This window comes from Centruroides sculpturatus, unplaced genomic scaffold (genome assembly GCF_000671375.1).
Source record: "Centruroides sculpturatus isolate CEXI.00-Female unplaced genomic scaffold, Cexi_2.0 scaffold605, whole genome shotgun sequence".
In the NCBI taxonomy this organism is placed as follows: domain Eukaryota; kingdom Metazoa; phylum Arthropoda; class Arachnida; order Scorpiones; family Buthidae; genus Centruroides; species Centruroides sculpturatus.
The window spans coordinates 137,348-154,774 of record NW_019384828.1 but is presented as its reverse complement, the minus strand read 5'-3'; the positions used below and the strand labels follow the sequence as shown (position 1 = coordinate 154,774).

Here is a 17,427-nt window from a genome sequence, read left to right as displayed (position 1 = left end):
TAAAGTTTTATGTCGTCCATGTACATGAGATGTGAGAGTGTAAACTGTGTTGTTTTTTCATGTCTGATATTGTAGCCATATTGCGTGTTGTTTAACATGTTGGATAATGGGTTCAAGGCTAGGCAGAACCAGAGAGGACTCAAGGAATCTCCTTGAAAAATTCCTCGCCTAATGAATATTTCGTTTGTTTGTATCGAAATGTTACTAACCCTGAGATGTTTATTATTATTATTATTATTATTATTATTAGTGTTTTTCGCTTTGTGGCTACCATGATGACATTTTTCTAGGCTTATCGTAGGATACACATTGGGGACAGTCAAATGGTAAGAAATAGAACCCAAGAGCTCGAGGTCTGTAACATATCTATCATAAAATAAAAGTTCCTGAGGTCACACCCAGATACGATTACTGCTTCTACAGTGTGGCAAGCTGATGCCATTACCGCCTAGAACATACCAAAGTTATTTGGAGCGAAATATGAGCTTAGAATGCATTCTTATTTTTAAATATACTAAACGTTTATTAAACAGGCACTTACAGAATCACAATAATGCCAAATTATTAGAGAAAAACAGGTTCACGAAACGTGCAACAAGATTTGATTCTGCAATAACAAGATGCTGTTATAAAATCAAACATTTCTCAATCTCAATGCCCTTGTTCCAACAGCTAACTCATTGAGTATTAAAAAAATACTTGTTTGTTAATTTATTGTGAAGACGATTCGGAATTACAGGCTGATTCTGGGTGTGTGCCATATTAGTATACATATTAGATAATTAGGCGTCAGATTAACGTATTTATATTCCACTTGAAACAATGTTACTAAGACACTTACTTTTAATTTATCGTGTACTGTTAGAAATGGTGACGTTGAAAATATCACTATCTCTTCGAACTTTCCGTAAATCTAAATTAAAAGTAAATATACAGGAAAAAGAAAAATTCATAATTTATTTAAGACTAGTTATTTAAATTCTTAAAGTAAATGTCCTGACTTACCTTAGCAGTCATACGAGACTGTGCGTAGGAAATCAAAACTACGCAAGAAGCAACAACGAAAAAGGCAAAGAAAAACAACATCTTCATTCGTTTTTCCATTTCTACGAATATGATTCCACACATACAGAAACAAGTCAGGTAAATTGAGATTTCCTGTCTCAGTGGAAATACATGTCGCATACATTCATTGGTTCGATCGAGAAACGACAACAAATCCGTGTGTTTGAACATCAAATCGTTTAATTCAACTCTTAGATTTCTGGAATTTGATTTTATTCGCCCAAAATACTTTGATAAGTAATCGAATCTTTTGGACAGGATCCAAGCTGCACAACTGAACTGCAATTCGTTAATGGCGAACGTCGAGAAAAGGGCAACGAATACGAAATGAAGATAAAAGGCACAAAAGTGGGCTCTCAATTCACTCTCAAAATATGTTAAAAAGAATGGATAGAACACCAAATCAAACGTATATCTCTCTACCAATATGTAAGAAACGGCAAACACCAATGCGATAAAAGAGTATTTCTCAAGCTTTGCGAAAATCGCGGATTCGCCATCGTAGGATGTATCTTTGTTAAGAAATTCAAGTTTCATCCTACTTAAGAAGGTTTGAGACAGAGCAAAGTAAGGAAACATTAATGCAACAATTGCTCTAGTTAAGATGTCTGCTTTCGAGAATATCTTAGTCCAACCTGCACAAATCGATACATCAACAGAGAAATGCAGAAAGGCATCTATTGTATTAAACCACCAAAATGTTTCTAGGAAAATCAGATAAGCTTTGTAGAGAAATTCGACTCGTTTTGACTTGTTTCTAGTTTCAATGCAATCGCAATTTTGAAAAAACTTTAATCCAAATATTCTGACCACAGCCAAAATTGGCTTCATCAGGCAAGAAGGACAACATTTACCTTCTACACTATCCATGGATACTCAGTAAACTCAATCGATAATATGATCTTTTATGTACATAATATGATTATAAATTTATTATAAATATTTAATTAAGAAAAGTAAATGGATAAATAACGTAAACGAAATATTCTAATATGTATAGTATATATCAGTTTTGTTTTTCCATACTTTTTTCGTAATTTTCAAGTGATACTCAGACTACTGTTGATACATCTGTAACATCAAAATATTACTTATTATATCATAAAATAAATTTTAAATAAGTTGAATTAACATGAACGATGCTTAATCATTGCTTATATTACATATTTTCTACTATTAGAAACTAGATATCCCAGGCGTTGCTCGAACAAAATGTAACCATAGCGAATATTAATATTATTACATTATTACCAATCATATCTGTTTTCACTAAGTGCAAAAATTAGGTTCCCGTCTTCCGAGAGTAATTAGAGAATGTTTAGGTGGGTCTAAAAATTACATTTGATTTCTTGCAAAATAACCGCATCTGAAATAGTACAGTAGAAAGTGGGTTCTTCAGAGTTATCCTTATCCCTGTCCGAGAAGGAGAGAGATAAGGATTCCCTAACAGGGGAAAATCCTGCTAGGGAATTTCGAAAAATCTTTTTTTAGTGTACATTAGGGTTTTTCATTTTCGGATCCTTTCCTTGTCCTGACATTTCGGATCCTTTCCTTGTCCTGACATTCCGGATCATTTCCTTGTCCTGACATTCCGGATCATTTCCTTGTCCTGACATTTCTTGTTCTGTTTTCTGGGATCCCGAGTAATCTCGGGATATACTTAATTATTTTTAAGATATAAAATAAATCTCGAAATCGAATGATAATTTTTTTTTCATTTATTAAGTAATTTAATTTCGACATCAAGCTTTAGCCCGATAATTCGGCCGTTCGTTCGGCTTTAATAATCAGGTTAATGAAGAAAAACTTCATACACGCATACTTCGCACTCATTTGTATCCTTGCCCGATTTGCACAACCTGGAATAATGCAGTTATTGAAGCTACTGGGCATGGTTAAAACTTAAGACAGCAATTATTCAAGATATTACAAGTTCTTACAAGTGAAGAATTTTCAATTTTGCCACAAATAGACTAAATATTGATTATTGACAATCTGTTACATTCTATAAGAAGTATAATTTTAAAACACTAATAAGCAGTCTTAAAATTAATAAATACAAATATATTCTGACAGTTTGTAAGTTAATTATACTGTCTATTTACAACTGTATACAGTATCTACTTTTTTACCCACACCTGAATATAACTTTTCAGGTAATTAAAAACTAAACTTACTTTTAGGAACCAATTCAAATATTTATTAATATATTTTAGTTATTGTTATTTATTTACTTTTCTAAAAAATAATATTTTCAAATTTTATATTATTTATTTTTGGCATTTTCCGTGAAAATACATATACACGAAACTTTTAATTACAATTACACATATGATACTCTGTACCCCGGTAACATGGCTTCTTAATTAGGGTCTTTATGTATTTTTAATATGCACTCAAGATAATCTGTGAACATAAGTAAATTGATTAATTATTTTAAAAAATCCAGCAACAAGTTGCTTAACTTTCCAGGCAACATTTAAAGTTTTGGTATTGCCATCTGTTACGATATTTTATTATAAAAACTTTTTATATTTTTAATTATTCTAACATAATAAAAAAATTAATTTTAAAGATAGGAATGGATTTTGTAAAAAGTTGTAAACGCTAATAAAGAATAAAATCGTCATTAAGTCGGACCCTCCTCGAGATATGACATACCATCAGCACTATCTCCCCATTGTGGTGCCACCTTAAGGTTACTAATTTCACGCTAAATTGATTACTAGCCTTATTTAATAGATAAAATTTAAGCTTAGGAACATTAGATTTGTTTCTTTTACCAAATTTTGCCCATTTAAATCCTTATACATTTATGATCGACAAGGTAATTTTGTAATTTAAAAATATGTTTTTATTAATTAAATTAAAAATAATTTAAATTTAATTTAAATTCAAGGCATAATTTATTAGTATCATCGTAACGTATTTGTGAATAGCTAAAGCTATCTCTTACCTCATACGAATTGCTGCTGACGATTCAATGGGAACAAGACGAGAAAACGCTTCTTTTTATGCAGCATGCGTATTGTTACATAAAGCACTTCGCATAATGAAATGCTGCCAAAGTGTTCATTTAGAGAGAAGTCATCTATATGCAGCAATGCCTAATATTTTATTGTTTTCAAACTCACTACTAGAAATCAATACGTATAAATGAAATGGCACGAATAATCGTCTATTTGGGATAAACAAAGATATGTAGATTACTAGTAGTTTACAGCAAGAATTATCTCAAACTCACTCGAAATAATTATTCTACTTTCAATTTTAGAATATATTTATGAGATTAATTCATTTCTCGTAAATCTATTGTTATTCTGCCTTAAATTAGAATAGAATATTTCATGTTTTCGATTTTATTCAAGAATAAATAGCCGATATTTTAACTTAAATTACATTACAATGAGAGAATCAATATCAATACATTCAGTACAAATATTCTAGGCCTGATTATTACTTACCATAAATATTTCATAGCTGTGTTATTTTCAATGTGAATTACAACGTGGAATTAATTATATTTTAAGAAGCACCAATCTTCGTTTAATTTCAACAAAGTCTTTAATTTGGGAAGAAATTTTATTGCTCAACGTTAATGGCATTTTTTGAATTATGATGGAAATCTTCATTTAATAATGGATTTAAACACCATTACACTATCTGAAAGTTAATAGTGTAATAGTAATTAATAATTTTATACGTTTACACGAATAAATGAAAAATAAATGGAGTATGGAAATGACCTGTGGCTTTACAATCGACTTACCAGCACGTGTTTATGTGGTTACCATGGCAGGATTGTGTACTGTAGACAGTAAAGCTACTTTTCGCTTGTCCTGCCATTTTATTACCATAAGCTTACCTCTCTGATAAGCAATTGTCTTTCCCTTTTTCAATTTTTTTGGAATATTCTATGGATTGCTGGCAGAATCTCCTGTTTTATCGTGCGTACGGTCCCATAAAAATCCGTCTTGCAGGCAATAAAATGATTCTCCAACTGTGGGGAAGAGATAGCAAAATCTATATGCTGTTTGACAATAGCCCTTGTCTAACAACGAATAATTTTTATATCTCTACAGTTTGCGGATTATTTTTTACTGTGCGGTATCGATTTTTACGGAATATTATTACGGACGAATAGATGAGACGTTTTGGCTGACATTCACAAAACATATTATAATGTATCTTTTAGAATAAGTCTTCTTGACCCACTGGTAAAAACATATCACAACGAAACGAGAGTAAAACATCAAGGTCAGCTTTATTGAAAAGATGCTCATGCAAATGAGTACTTATTTGTCAATACACCGCTTCAGTTCCTTACAACCGAATNGGTTTTTCATTTTCGGATCCTTTCCTTGTCCTGACATTTCGGATCCTTTCCTTGTCCTGACATTCCGGATCATTTCCTTGTCCTGACATTTCTTGTTCTGTTTTCTGGGATCCCGAGTAATCTCGGGATATACTTAATTATTTTTAAGATATAAAATAAATCTCGAAATCGAATGATAATTTTTTTTTCATTTATTAAGTAATTTAATTTCGACATCAAGCTTTAGCCCGATAATTCGGCCGTTCGTTCGGCTTTAATAATCAGGTTAATGAAGAAAAACTTCATACACGCATACTTCGCACTCATTTGTATCCTTGCCCGATTTGCACAACCTGGAATAATGCAGTTATTGAAGCTACTGGGCATGGTTAAAACTTAAGACAGCAATTATTCAAGATATTACAAGTTCTTACAAGTGAAGAATTTTCAATTTTGCCACAAATAGACTAAATATTGATTATTGACAATCTGTTACATTCTATAAGAAGTATAATTTTAAAACACTAATAAGCAGTCTTAAAATTAATAAATACAAATATATTCTGACAGTTTGTAAGTTAATTATACTGTCTATTTACAACTGTATACAGTATCTACTTTTTTACCCACACCTGAATATAACTTTTCAGGTAATTAAAAACTAAACTTACTTTTAGGAACCAATTCAAATATTTATTAATATATTTTAGTTATTGTTATTTATTTACTTTTCTAAAAAATAATATTTTCAAATTTTATATTATTTATTTTTGGCATTTTCCGTGAAAATACATATACACGAAACTTTTAATTACAATTACACATATGATACTCTGTACCCCGGTAACATGGCTTCTTAATTAGGGTCTTTATGTATTTTTAATATGCACTCAAGATAATCTGTGAACATAAGTAAATTGATTAATTATTTTAAAAAATCCAGCAACAAGTTGCTTAACTTTCCAGGCAACATTTAAAGTTTTGGTATTGCCATCTGTTACGATATTTTATTATAAAAACTTTTTATATTTTTAATTATTCTAACATAATAAAAAAATTAATTTTAAAGATAGGAATGGATTTTGTAAAAAGTTGTAAACGCTAATAAAGAATAAAATCGTCATTAAGTCGGACCCTCCTCGAGATATGACATACCATCAGCACTATCTCCCCATTGTGGTGCCACCTTAAGGTTACTAATTTCACGCTAAATTGATTACTAGCCTTATTTAATAGATAAAATTTAAGCTTAGGAACATTAGATTTGTTTCTTTTACCAAATTTTGCCCATTTAAATCCTTATACATTTATGATCGACAAGGTAATTTTGTAATTTAAAAATATGTTTTTATTAATTAAATTAAAAATAATTTAAATTTAATTTAAATTCAAGGCATAATTTATTAGTATCATCGTAACGTATTTGTGAATAGCTAAAGCTATCTCTTACCTCATACGAATTGCTGCTGACGATTCAATGGGAACAAGACGAGAAAACGCTTCTTTTTATGCAGCATGCGTATTGTTACATAAAGCACTTCGCATAATGAAATGCTGCCAAAGTGTTCATTTAGAGAGAAGTCATCTATATGCAGCAATGCCTAATATTTTATTGTTTTCAAACTCACTACTAGAAATCAATACGTATAAATGAAATGGCACGAATAATCGTCTATTTGGGATAAACAAAGATATGTAGATTACTAGTAGTTTACAGCAAGAATTATCTCAAACTCACTCGAAATAATTATTCTACTTTCAATTTTAGAATATATTTATGAGATTAATTCATTTCTCGTAAATCTATTGTTATTCTGCCTTAAATTAGAATAGAATATTTCATGTTTTCGATTTTATTCAAGAATAAATAGCCGATATTTTAACTTAAATTACATTACAATGAGAGAATCAATATCAATACATTCAGTACAAATATTCTAGGCCTGATTATTACTTACCATAAATATTTCATAGCTGTGTTATTTTCAATGTGAATTACAACGTGGAATTAATTATATTTTAAGAAGCACCAATCTTCGTTTAATTTCAACAAAGTCTTTAATTTGGGAAGAAATTTTATTGCTCAACGTTAATGGCATTTTTTGAATTATGATGGAAATCTTCATTTAATAATGGATTTAAACACCATTACACTATCTGAAAGTTAATAGTGTAATAGTAATTAATAATTTTATACGTTTACATGAATAAATGAAAAATAAATGGAGTATGGAAATGACCTGTGGCTTTACAATCGACTTACCAGCACGTGTTTATGTGGTTACCATGGCAGGATTGTGTACTGTAGACAGTAAAGCTACTTTTCGCTTGTCCTGCCATTTTATTACCATAAGCTTACCTCTCTGATAAGCAATTGTCTTTCCCTTTTTCAATTTTTTTGGAATATTCTATGGATTGCTGGCAGAATCTCCTGTTTTATCGTGCGTACGGTCCCATAAAAATCCGTCTTGCAGGCAATAAAATGATTCTCCAACTGTGGGGAAGAGATAGCAAAATCTATATGCTGTTTGACAATAGCCCTTGTCTAACAACGAATAATTTTTATATCTCTACAGTTTGCGGATTATTTTTTACTGTGCGGTATCGATTTTTACGGAATATTATTACGGACGAATAGATGAGACGTTTCGGCTGACATTCACAAAACATATTATAATGTATCTTTTAGAATAAGTCTTCTTGACCCACTGGTAAAAACATATCACAACGAAACGAGAGTAAAACATCAAGGTCAGCTTTATTGAAAAGATGCTCATGCAAATGAGTACTTATTTGTCAATACACCGCTTCAGTTCCTTACAACCGAATCCACGCTTAGCAGATTGAATAATTCATCAGTAAACACCTTTGGCTGATGAGAAATATCTACTCGATATAAACAGTAACGTTTTCAGTCTAATGTATACGCCATCAAATGACTGAGTTTTGGAACGTCAGTTATAAACAGTTTCAAAATAAAGTACAGTAAATATGCAACACTAACCCTATTGGATTTTCTAGAACACCCTATAAAGATTTACTAGTGTTTTATATTTAAAAACTATGTATTTTGTTTATACCAATCTATAGGGTTTTCTAGTGTGTAGCAAGTAAATGTTTTTCAGCAACCAGAATTGTTTAGTGATGAATTATTTAGTTATTTATTTCAAACTTCAATGCCATCAAAGTCAGTATCAGGTAGAATTCACCGTGCAAAAATTTCCATTCTCAATCTTTACATTAAACTGAAATATTAACACTGCAAAGGTACATTTCAGCAAATACAAATCTATCTGCAATTAAAACTAATCATAATTATAAGATTATGTAAATTGAAAATTAAAAGGAAAAGTTTGAAATTGATTTGAGTATTTTGAAAAAATTTCTCCTGAAAAACTTGAACTTTTTGCAATTTCACAACACTCCAATGAGCGTTCTATTATAAACAACGAAGGGCGAAGTTTATTATTGTGGAAGTAATAAATAAATCAATGCGAGTAAATATTTTTGAAAAATATTTTTATCGGGGTCAACACACAATTTCTTTTATCGAAGAATCGTAAATTCCATTTAGAAAATAAATTATTATACTTCAACTATTTGAAGTCAACAAGACACTCTTTGTTTTCTTTGGTTAATTGTTAGCAATAATTAAAATCTCAAGAATATTTTTAGAATATCATTTCTTTGAATTCTGTTATAAACAATGTTTTATATCAATTCCGATAAAATTTACTACTCATTTATCGAACGCCTTAAATATAACAGTTTAAAAAAAATAAAACTGATTAAGTTGTTTTCCATAATACCCAATGATTACTGTATTTCTTATTTACTTGAAAACTTCTATTTTAAGTTGTAGAATGTGGGTCACTAAAAATATTTATTCGATATAACGTGACAGATTTGTTCTCACAACAAAACTTTTAGTTGTTTTTGAATATAAAAATCAATTTTCCAATTTCCTGTTAAAGAGAATAAACAATTTAATAAACTTTAAATATAAGTGTGAAAGAATTCCGTTATTAATTTTAGTTAATTATATTGTTTATACACGATATACTTTTAGTATTTTAATGCGACATATTATAAATAATACGAGCGATTATATATTGTGATACCGTCACAATACTGGACTGCAATTTTTAATCGTACTTTTAATTAGTTTAATTTAAACTATATGCTCTCCACCTCAAATTAGTAGTAGCTTATCCCTGTATATCATACTTTTCCTTTAAGATTAGAGTCGTGCCGGTCATCTATCTATCACTTTTTGGGGGAAAATATTTGAATTGAAATAACGTGACATTGGGCTAGCGTAGGAAGTTCGTATATAGTTAATCGAGGCCTCCTGCAAATAGTATTTGCATATCTTGTGTCGTCTTTCATCTTTTTAATTCCATTCTCGAGATTATGGAAAGACATCCGGACGGACAAACATGGGTATTTTTTCAAATTGCTGCCCAATAATAACAACACTATAATTTCTATTTAGGAAGTTTTGAGTTTATTAATAAAATTAAAAAAATTATTATTATTATTCGGAAACGAGAAAAACACATAAGTAGAATTATAAACACACGCAACGTCAGTTTCTAACAAACAGTTTTATTTAAACAAACATTTTAATAATGTGAAGAGTAACAATATCTAAACTGTTAAACTGATTTCAGAATAAAAATATATCTAAAAAATACTCTATATTTAAATATATACTTACTTTTCGAATTATGTATTATAATATAAATACAAAAATCCTGTAAATAAAAGTAAAAATATAAACGACGATATTTTACCTTAAAATTAAAGTAATCTTTACCTAAATTAAAGTAAGACAAAAACAGAATAGGAAGAAACTGTTATGACGTGAAGTAACATTTAAAAAATAGTTTTACGTATGCATTTTAAAATGCCCTCAATCACGCTATTTCATTGAGAAAAAAACAAAATCGATTCCATTTGTTAATGTATTATCTCTGTTACTGTTTACATTGATTTGCTTAATATTGTGTATATGTATTCTCTACACTCACTTCACTTGTTCCAAGGCTGCGTGCTGTTATAAATCAAATTACTCTGATTTGATATAGTTCAGAGGATACTTCTTGTCTATTTTCAAAACAAAAACATGAATTTAATCTGTAATTTGTGCCTTGTATTTCCAATTCTGTTTGATTTTCCCTCTGCAAGTGAAGGTAAGTATTTGAAAAAAATATACACATTTCTTTTAAATATGCAGATTATTTATAGTAAAGTTAATTTTTCTTATTTTGAAAAATATTCTTATTTTTTGGGTTTCTTTAAAGTGCAAAATCCAATCTGTAATAAAGGAGAAGCACGCCAGACAGATATTGTAAAAAACATTCAACTGTTTCAAATTATAAAGTTTTTATTTAGACAATGGCATGCAGACGGTTTTAGCTATTTAAACTGGATAGTTAGTTTTCGGTTTACACAACATATAGGAAGGTAAATAAAGTAGAAACGAGTTGCTTAACTTTCCCGGCAACATTTGAAATGATAGCGGCGCCATCTGTTATTATGTTTTATTTTCAAAATTTTATATTTTTAAGTATTATTAANAGCCCCAAAAAAATCCCTGGAGTTTTTCGACCAGGATTTGAAACCGGATCCCCCAGAACGGTAGGATGTCTTTTTAACTTCTCAGCCATCCAGTACTCTTGCGTAAATATACCTTACGTAGCTTTTCCTTGTAGATTATCAACTCATACCCTTACTATATATTCAGATCAAGTAGTAATTTAATAAATAATACTTTATTTTTCAAAGTTTAGTAATTTATTTATTTATTTTTGTTCAATAAATGCAAATAACTTTGATTTTATAAAAATGTCTGAATACTTGTGAGCTTTGTTTTGTTTTTATTTAGTATGTCTTGATCGGTACGGTAAAGATGAAAATAATACGAATCATCATAAATTTATCTATAATATATTATTGGAAAAGTGAAAGTTAAAAAGTCGATAATTTTCCTATTTTAATTTAAAATTACAGATAATTTGTAAGAATTTGAAAAGGAAAGTTATTGTGGGTTGAATGCGGCTTTAATTTCATTATTCGTGAATTTTGTGTAATATTTACTGTATTATATTAATTCTACTGAAAACGGTTAACTGATTTCGAGAATTTCTGGTTTTGCCAGCACTAAAAATAAAAAGAATTTGAAAAGGAAAGTTATTGTGGGTTGAATGCGGCTTTAATTTCATTATTCGTGAATTTCATGTAATATTTACTGTATTATATAATTTATATTTAATTATTTATATTACCCTACACGCTAATGTAAAATTCATTATACAGCATCTATAAAGGATCGGAACGAATCCTACGTTTGGAGAGTGGCCGGTTTTCGGGTATTTATATTTTATTACTTTAATGATTCACCTTCTACGTCATGTAAAAATCGATATTTTACTTTTCAGAAAGCGAATCTTTTGACAATGGACGAATCTGAAACACATATTACGGGCGGTGTGTGGTATGAAATTTTCAAAATTATTCAAGAAAAACTGAGATTTAAGTAAGTTGTTCGTAATATGTTTTATTAAGTAAATTAGATAAATAATCGACTAGTTTTAATATATTTATATATATAATATTATGATCTAAGATGCTATTTTAATATTAGAAAACTTTCAATGATGGAAATACATCACAATTACTAAACTATTGTAAGCAATGAAATCAAACTTCCTTTCGGAAATGTGCAGTAAAGTTTATTATATTCTAGCATATCGTTATAATTAATGAAATTTATTACATTTTTTATTTATATAGGTAATGATATAATACTTAAATCTAGTTTTTTCTAATTATTGTCATACGGGGTGATTTACACGGGAATTTATCCAAATAAGTGTATAATTTTAGAACGAAAAAAATTTTCAAATGTAAATTTAAATATAAAACGCCATATGTTTGGATGTTTATATTTACATGCACGCAGTTTTTCGCGCCATAATGCCCGGCATCGGGTGGAAATGTTTCGTTCCATTCTTCCTGTCAACTACGATGGTGTTCGCAAATTCTCAGCACGTGTTTATTGTTTAAAATTGTTCGAATTCTATTTCATTCGAGGAACGTCAGAAAAAGTTTCAGAAAATATTTCACAATCGAGATCGTGTACGAGGCATGAGTTTTCCAATCTTGCGAAGAAACTTTAGACGACAGGAAGCCTTATTGATATGCATTTAGAGAGCATTCGCAGTGTCCAAAAATACTAAACAGTTTGCAAAATAAAGCTTGCTACAGTTTCCAAACAGATCATTATACTGGCAATCGCAAGAAGCAGTACGGTCCACTTGCCAGAGGGCTGCAAATATGGGTAAACTAAAGCCGTATTGCGTTACTGTTGTTTTTGAGCTGTCACTAATTGACAAGACGAAATAGATTAATAACTTCCTCTTGTTTAACAAATTTGTCAGTGAAAATTCATGCACATTACACATTACATAGTTTACGGATTCTAACTATCAGGCCAGGTGAACTCAGAACACGTGATATGAGCAAGTGAGAAACTCTGTCAATGGCGAGAATACAATGCATCCCATAAAGTTTGGCGTATAGTATGCCATTTCACGGAACCGAATAATCGGTCACATTTTTTATAGACTATCAATACAGCAGTGTATCTCAATATCTTCACACAGTTCATGAACCGACTGGATGAGGCTGTAACATAGGAATGGCTTTTTACAGCAGGACGATGCAGTGACAACAGGAGTGTCCAATACCAGCATGACTGAGATTCCAAGTTTGTCAGCCATTGTACGAAAGCCTAAGACTACTGAGCAAATGAAAAACAATATTACACAGAAATTGGAGGCTTAAATACCAACAACAGTTAATATACTAAAGCTTACAATTGACAATATGCAGCAACAAATTGATCTCCGTAATGGCAATGGCAGACATCTCCGCAATGGCAGACATCTTTAGCATCTTCTGTAATACCTAAAGACAAAAAAATTTTATATTTAAATTTCAGCTTGAAATGTTTTTACGTTTCAAAAACGTTTTGCTGTTTTTGGAAAAATTCCGGTGTAAATCATCCACCGTATTTAAACGTAATAATATAAACCCATACAAGCATTATTTTAATGTGTAATTTTAATATTTAACTAGTTATGTTGTAGTAAAGCCAATAGATGAATATGCTGGAGATTTAGCCTCAAATGGATCGTGGTTTGGACTTTTAGGAAAAATTGTAAATCAGGTGAGGAAGGTTTTAAATCTGAAAAAANATACAAGCATTATTTTAATGTGTAATTTTAATATTTAACTAGTTATGTTGTAGTAAAGCCAATAGATGAATATGCTGGAGATTTAGCCTCAAATGGATCGTGGTTTGGACTTTTAGGAAAAATTGTAAATCAGGTGAGGAAGGTTTTAAATCTGAAAAAAAGTACAGATACATCAAGCACGCTCTTTTCCTCATCCGAAATTTCTTATTTATAAATGAATTGTAAGCAATTATTCTTTATTTAGATTACAATAAATTTTTATAATGTTAGTTAATGTAGTTTAAAACATTTCATAAAGGACAGTTCTGAAGTAAACATTTTCTATTTAATTTTATTCAAATACATTGTGACAATTTTGTATTTTCGTAATATTTTATATTTTAATGTCAATTTTCTTATGATATTATTATGTTGGTTAACTTTCGTTTAGAGATGTTTCTTTTTGTCTCTGATAACATTTCGCAGAAAACATGTGTAGATTATTTCACAGTAATTACCAATAACGTTGATTAATGCAACATCATCACAATTGACATCTATGTGAATAGTGGCAAACAATTCTGTGGACGTAATCTAACAATTGTCATACTTGTCTTATTGCATTCCTTCTTTTTTTTTACGTATGACATTCTGTTGTCGCTTATAACGAATTGAAACTTTTAATGAAGAAAAATAAATGCAATCGTTAACGACTTCTCGTGTCTCTTCTCTTATATATTCATAATTTATGCTGAAAACAAAAATTGTGCTGCTTTTTTATCGAAAGAACAATGTAGAGGATGTCGATATCCCTTCACGTAAATGACTTTCATTCAAAACGTTGGAAAGTATTGATGATAAAAACGTAAAGGTTATTACGGAAAAATAGGAAACTGGTGGAAGATTAGGAAATACAAACTGTGGAAATCACGATGAGCCACAAAGAGTTACGTAGCCATTGATACCATAATCACAACAATAGGAAATCAGACCGACACGAGAATAGCTGTCTCATTGAAAAAGTAGTTAAGATTTTCTAAAGAATCAGATATCATAATGTTTAAAACTCAGAACGAATCCTACAAATGATTTACTCTTTGCAAGTCAATTAGTTTTCGTGAAATGTAAAGCCTCAAATGGTAGCTAGAAAGTTTGAAAGTGTTTTGTAGGCAATCGTCTAAAAGTAAACTTAATATAATAGATAAGTAAAAAAACACTTTTTTTTTAGTGAAGTAATAAAGATTTAATTTCGTTCAATGTAAACGTTAATCTTCTATTATTCTCTTCACAATAGGAAGCTGATTTTACTGCAATTGGTTTTGCAATCACTCCTCTGCGCTATCAATTTATGAGGTATTCATCAGTATTCGGCTTTCAGTCGATCGGATTTGTAATCAAAACTCCTACAATAATTTCTGACTTGAATTCAATTACAAAGCCTTTCTCATTAAAAGTAAGTACAGTCTGATTTGAATCAATACTCTTATTTTTAATGATAAATTGTTATATTCTTAGATATGGATCGCTACATCATTGGCCATTCTTCTATTTGGATTCATATTACACAAAGTGATGGAAAAAGATTTCATAACAGAAAAATCAGAAGTACGTTGGTCTCGATATAAAATATATTGGGAATTATTTTCCACGCTTACGTATCAAGGTAAAATGTTTTTCATTAAAATGAATTGTCTCTATGATGTAATACAGTGATTATTACAGTTAAAGTTTTGTTTTTATTATAATAGGATTGGATCTGAAAGTAGTAAAGCGATTTCCATCTAGATTCATGATAGGCATTTGGTGGCTGTCGATTATTGTGTTAGCATCCTGTTATGGTGGGACGTTAATGTCTTACATGACATATCCTTTAACAGAATTTTATCCGAGAAATTTTAAAGAACTGGAAGAATCTGTTCAGAAGAATGAATATACGTGTGGCACAGCGGCAGGAAACATTATTTGGAGAGAAATGCTCGTAAGTATTTGATTATTCAAGTATCATGCGGAGAAACTTGTTTTCCTGAATGAATTTCATTGTAATTTATAGAACTCGAAGTCCGAAAATATGAAAATATTGAAAGATCATATTTCATCGAGTAACAATTTCATATCTATGCCGTATGCATTGAATCGAGTGCAAGAAGAGCGTTTCGCTTATATATTGCATCATTATGTAATAAAAAATTCTATCAAGAAAGAAGACAAACACAAATATATGATTTCGAGAGACTCTCTGTTTATGAACCTTCTTGCTCTTCCCATGAGTAAAGGATTTCCATACGAAAAAAACATAACTACTATGTAAGAACAATTACATTTAATTCTTTATTACTTTGTTTCTCGTTTAACAACACAACGTTTCTTTTTTATACAGAGTAACTCGTATTTTTGAGGCAGGAATTGCTCAAAGAGTATTTCCTTCGGAAGATTTGGAATTGCCGAAATCTTCGGAATTCCGAGCTTTGACGTTAGATAATTTTGCTAGTGCTTTATTACTACTCGTAACTGGCTATTTGCTATCAATTGTTTGCTTTGTGGTTGAAATTATATATGCATACTTCACTGGATTTATGAGAAAATGCCTTTATTAGCATACAAACGTCTTATATATTTCTTTCAATATATGACCAAAATTGGGCTTAACTTCTAAATATGAAAAATTTTAAACCCGAAATATGTCATGCAAAAACATTTTTTTCAAAAATATACATGATCCTTTTTAACATTATTTAGTCACACTGTAATACTGTATATACGAAATTTTGAAATTTTATTTTCGCATATAAGCTATGTTCTGGTTTATTCAGTGTTTTACACAGTACTGTAGGTTTTACTTTTTAATTATATCGCTAAGATAAGAGTTTACTTCGAAGTCAGACATAATAAGAAATACAAACATCTTATGTTGTGGCAAATATTTATAAACGAACATTAGACTTTTTTGCAGAAATACAGAAAATAAATGCATTCTTTTTATTTGACAGTTCTTTAGCCATTTCTTTAGCGGTAAATTGTTTTCTACTGACCACACATTAACTAAGTTTACAGTACGGGAATTATTAAAACACTTTTTATCACTATTTTGCATTTGTTAAGTTAAAACTCAGATGGTGTATTTAATAAACTAAAGAAATTACAAAACTTTATAAACAGTTCTGAAATGCTACAGTAAAGAAGTTATTGTTTTGTTATGTAAACAGTTATTTGAGTTATTTCTTGTGGAATCAGAGCGAACAGCGTATATTGTGGGAATGCTTCCTTGGAAGAGCTTTACCCAAGAACTGACTGAAAGCTATCACTGTTGTTACCACTCGTCCGGTTTATACCCGGACAGTCCGGGAATTGACTCACTGTCCGGGAGAACTATTAATTTCGTCCGGGAATGTCGTAAAAATTGTGAAATTACGATGAAACGAAGTTCTTGCAAAATTTTTTACCAATTTACACTATTTTAACAGCGAAAGAACTCACACTCACAGAAACCCATCTGCAATTCTGCCATGCTAGTCCCTGTTTACGCCAACGTGTGGCGCGCGACCTGTCAATTTTTTTTGCATGTTCAATCCCGTCTCCAATAGAGCTAAGTCATCTGTACCTGTTCTTTCTTAATGGATGTTACTTACATTACTCCTACGCAAGTGCGTAGTCCCTAACTGTAACTGATTTAGAACCAGCATGCACGTTATTCTTCGCATTGTAAAATGACATTGCGCATGCGTCGAACTTCTGTTCGAACAAACCTTACCTGCTGTCTGGATCAGTGATTTTGAAAAGGTGGCAACACTAGCTATCACAGTTAAT

The 17,427-nt window shown here is 30.3% G+C and overlaps 1 protein-coding gene across 1 annotated transcript; it reads left to right on the top strand.

Annotated features, from left to right (window-relative positions):
• Positions 1–1,114: 1,114 nt before the first annotated feature.
• Positions 1,115–16,217, top strand: LOC111630048 (glutamate [NMDA] receptor subunit 1-like). Its single transcript, XM_023374051.1, has 8 exons — positions 1,115–1,143; positions 13,526–13,616; positions 13,703–13,777; positions 14,918–15,076; positions 15,139–15,286; positions 15,372–15,601; positions 15,674–15,927; positions 16,001–16,217. The coding sequence occupies exons 1-8, from the start codon at positions 1,115–1,117 to the stop codon at positions 16,215–16,217; spliced, it is 1,203 nt and encodes a 400-aa protein (XP_023229819.1).
• Positions 16,218–17,427: the final 1,210 nt, after the last annotated feature.

Excerpts from the sequence above, each read along its gene's own strand:
- LOC111630048 (XM_023374051.1), top strand. The coding sequence starts at position 1,115 with ATGATTCCACACATACAGAAACAAGTCAG. Across the intron at positions 15,077-15,138 it reads CAAAGCCTTTCTCATTAAAA|ATATGGATCGCTACATCATT; the intron begins GTAAGTACAGTC and ends TTATATTCTTAG. Across the intron at positions 15,928-16,000 it reads GAAAAAAACATAACTACTAT|AGTAACTCGTATTTTTGAGG; the intron begins GTAAGAACAATT and ends TTTTTTATACAG.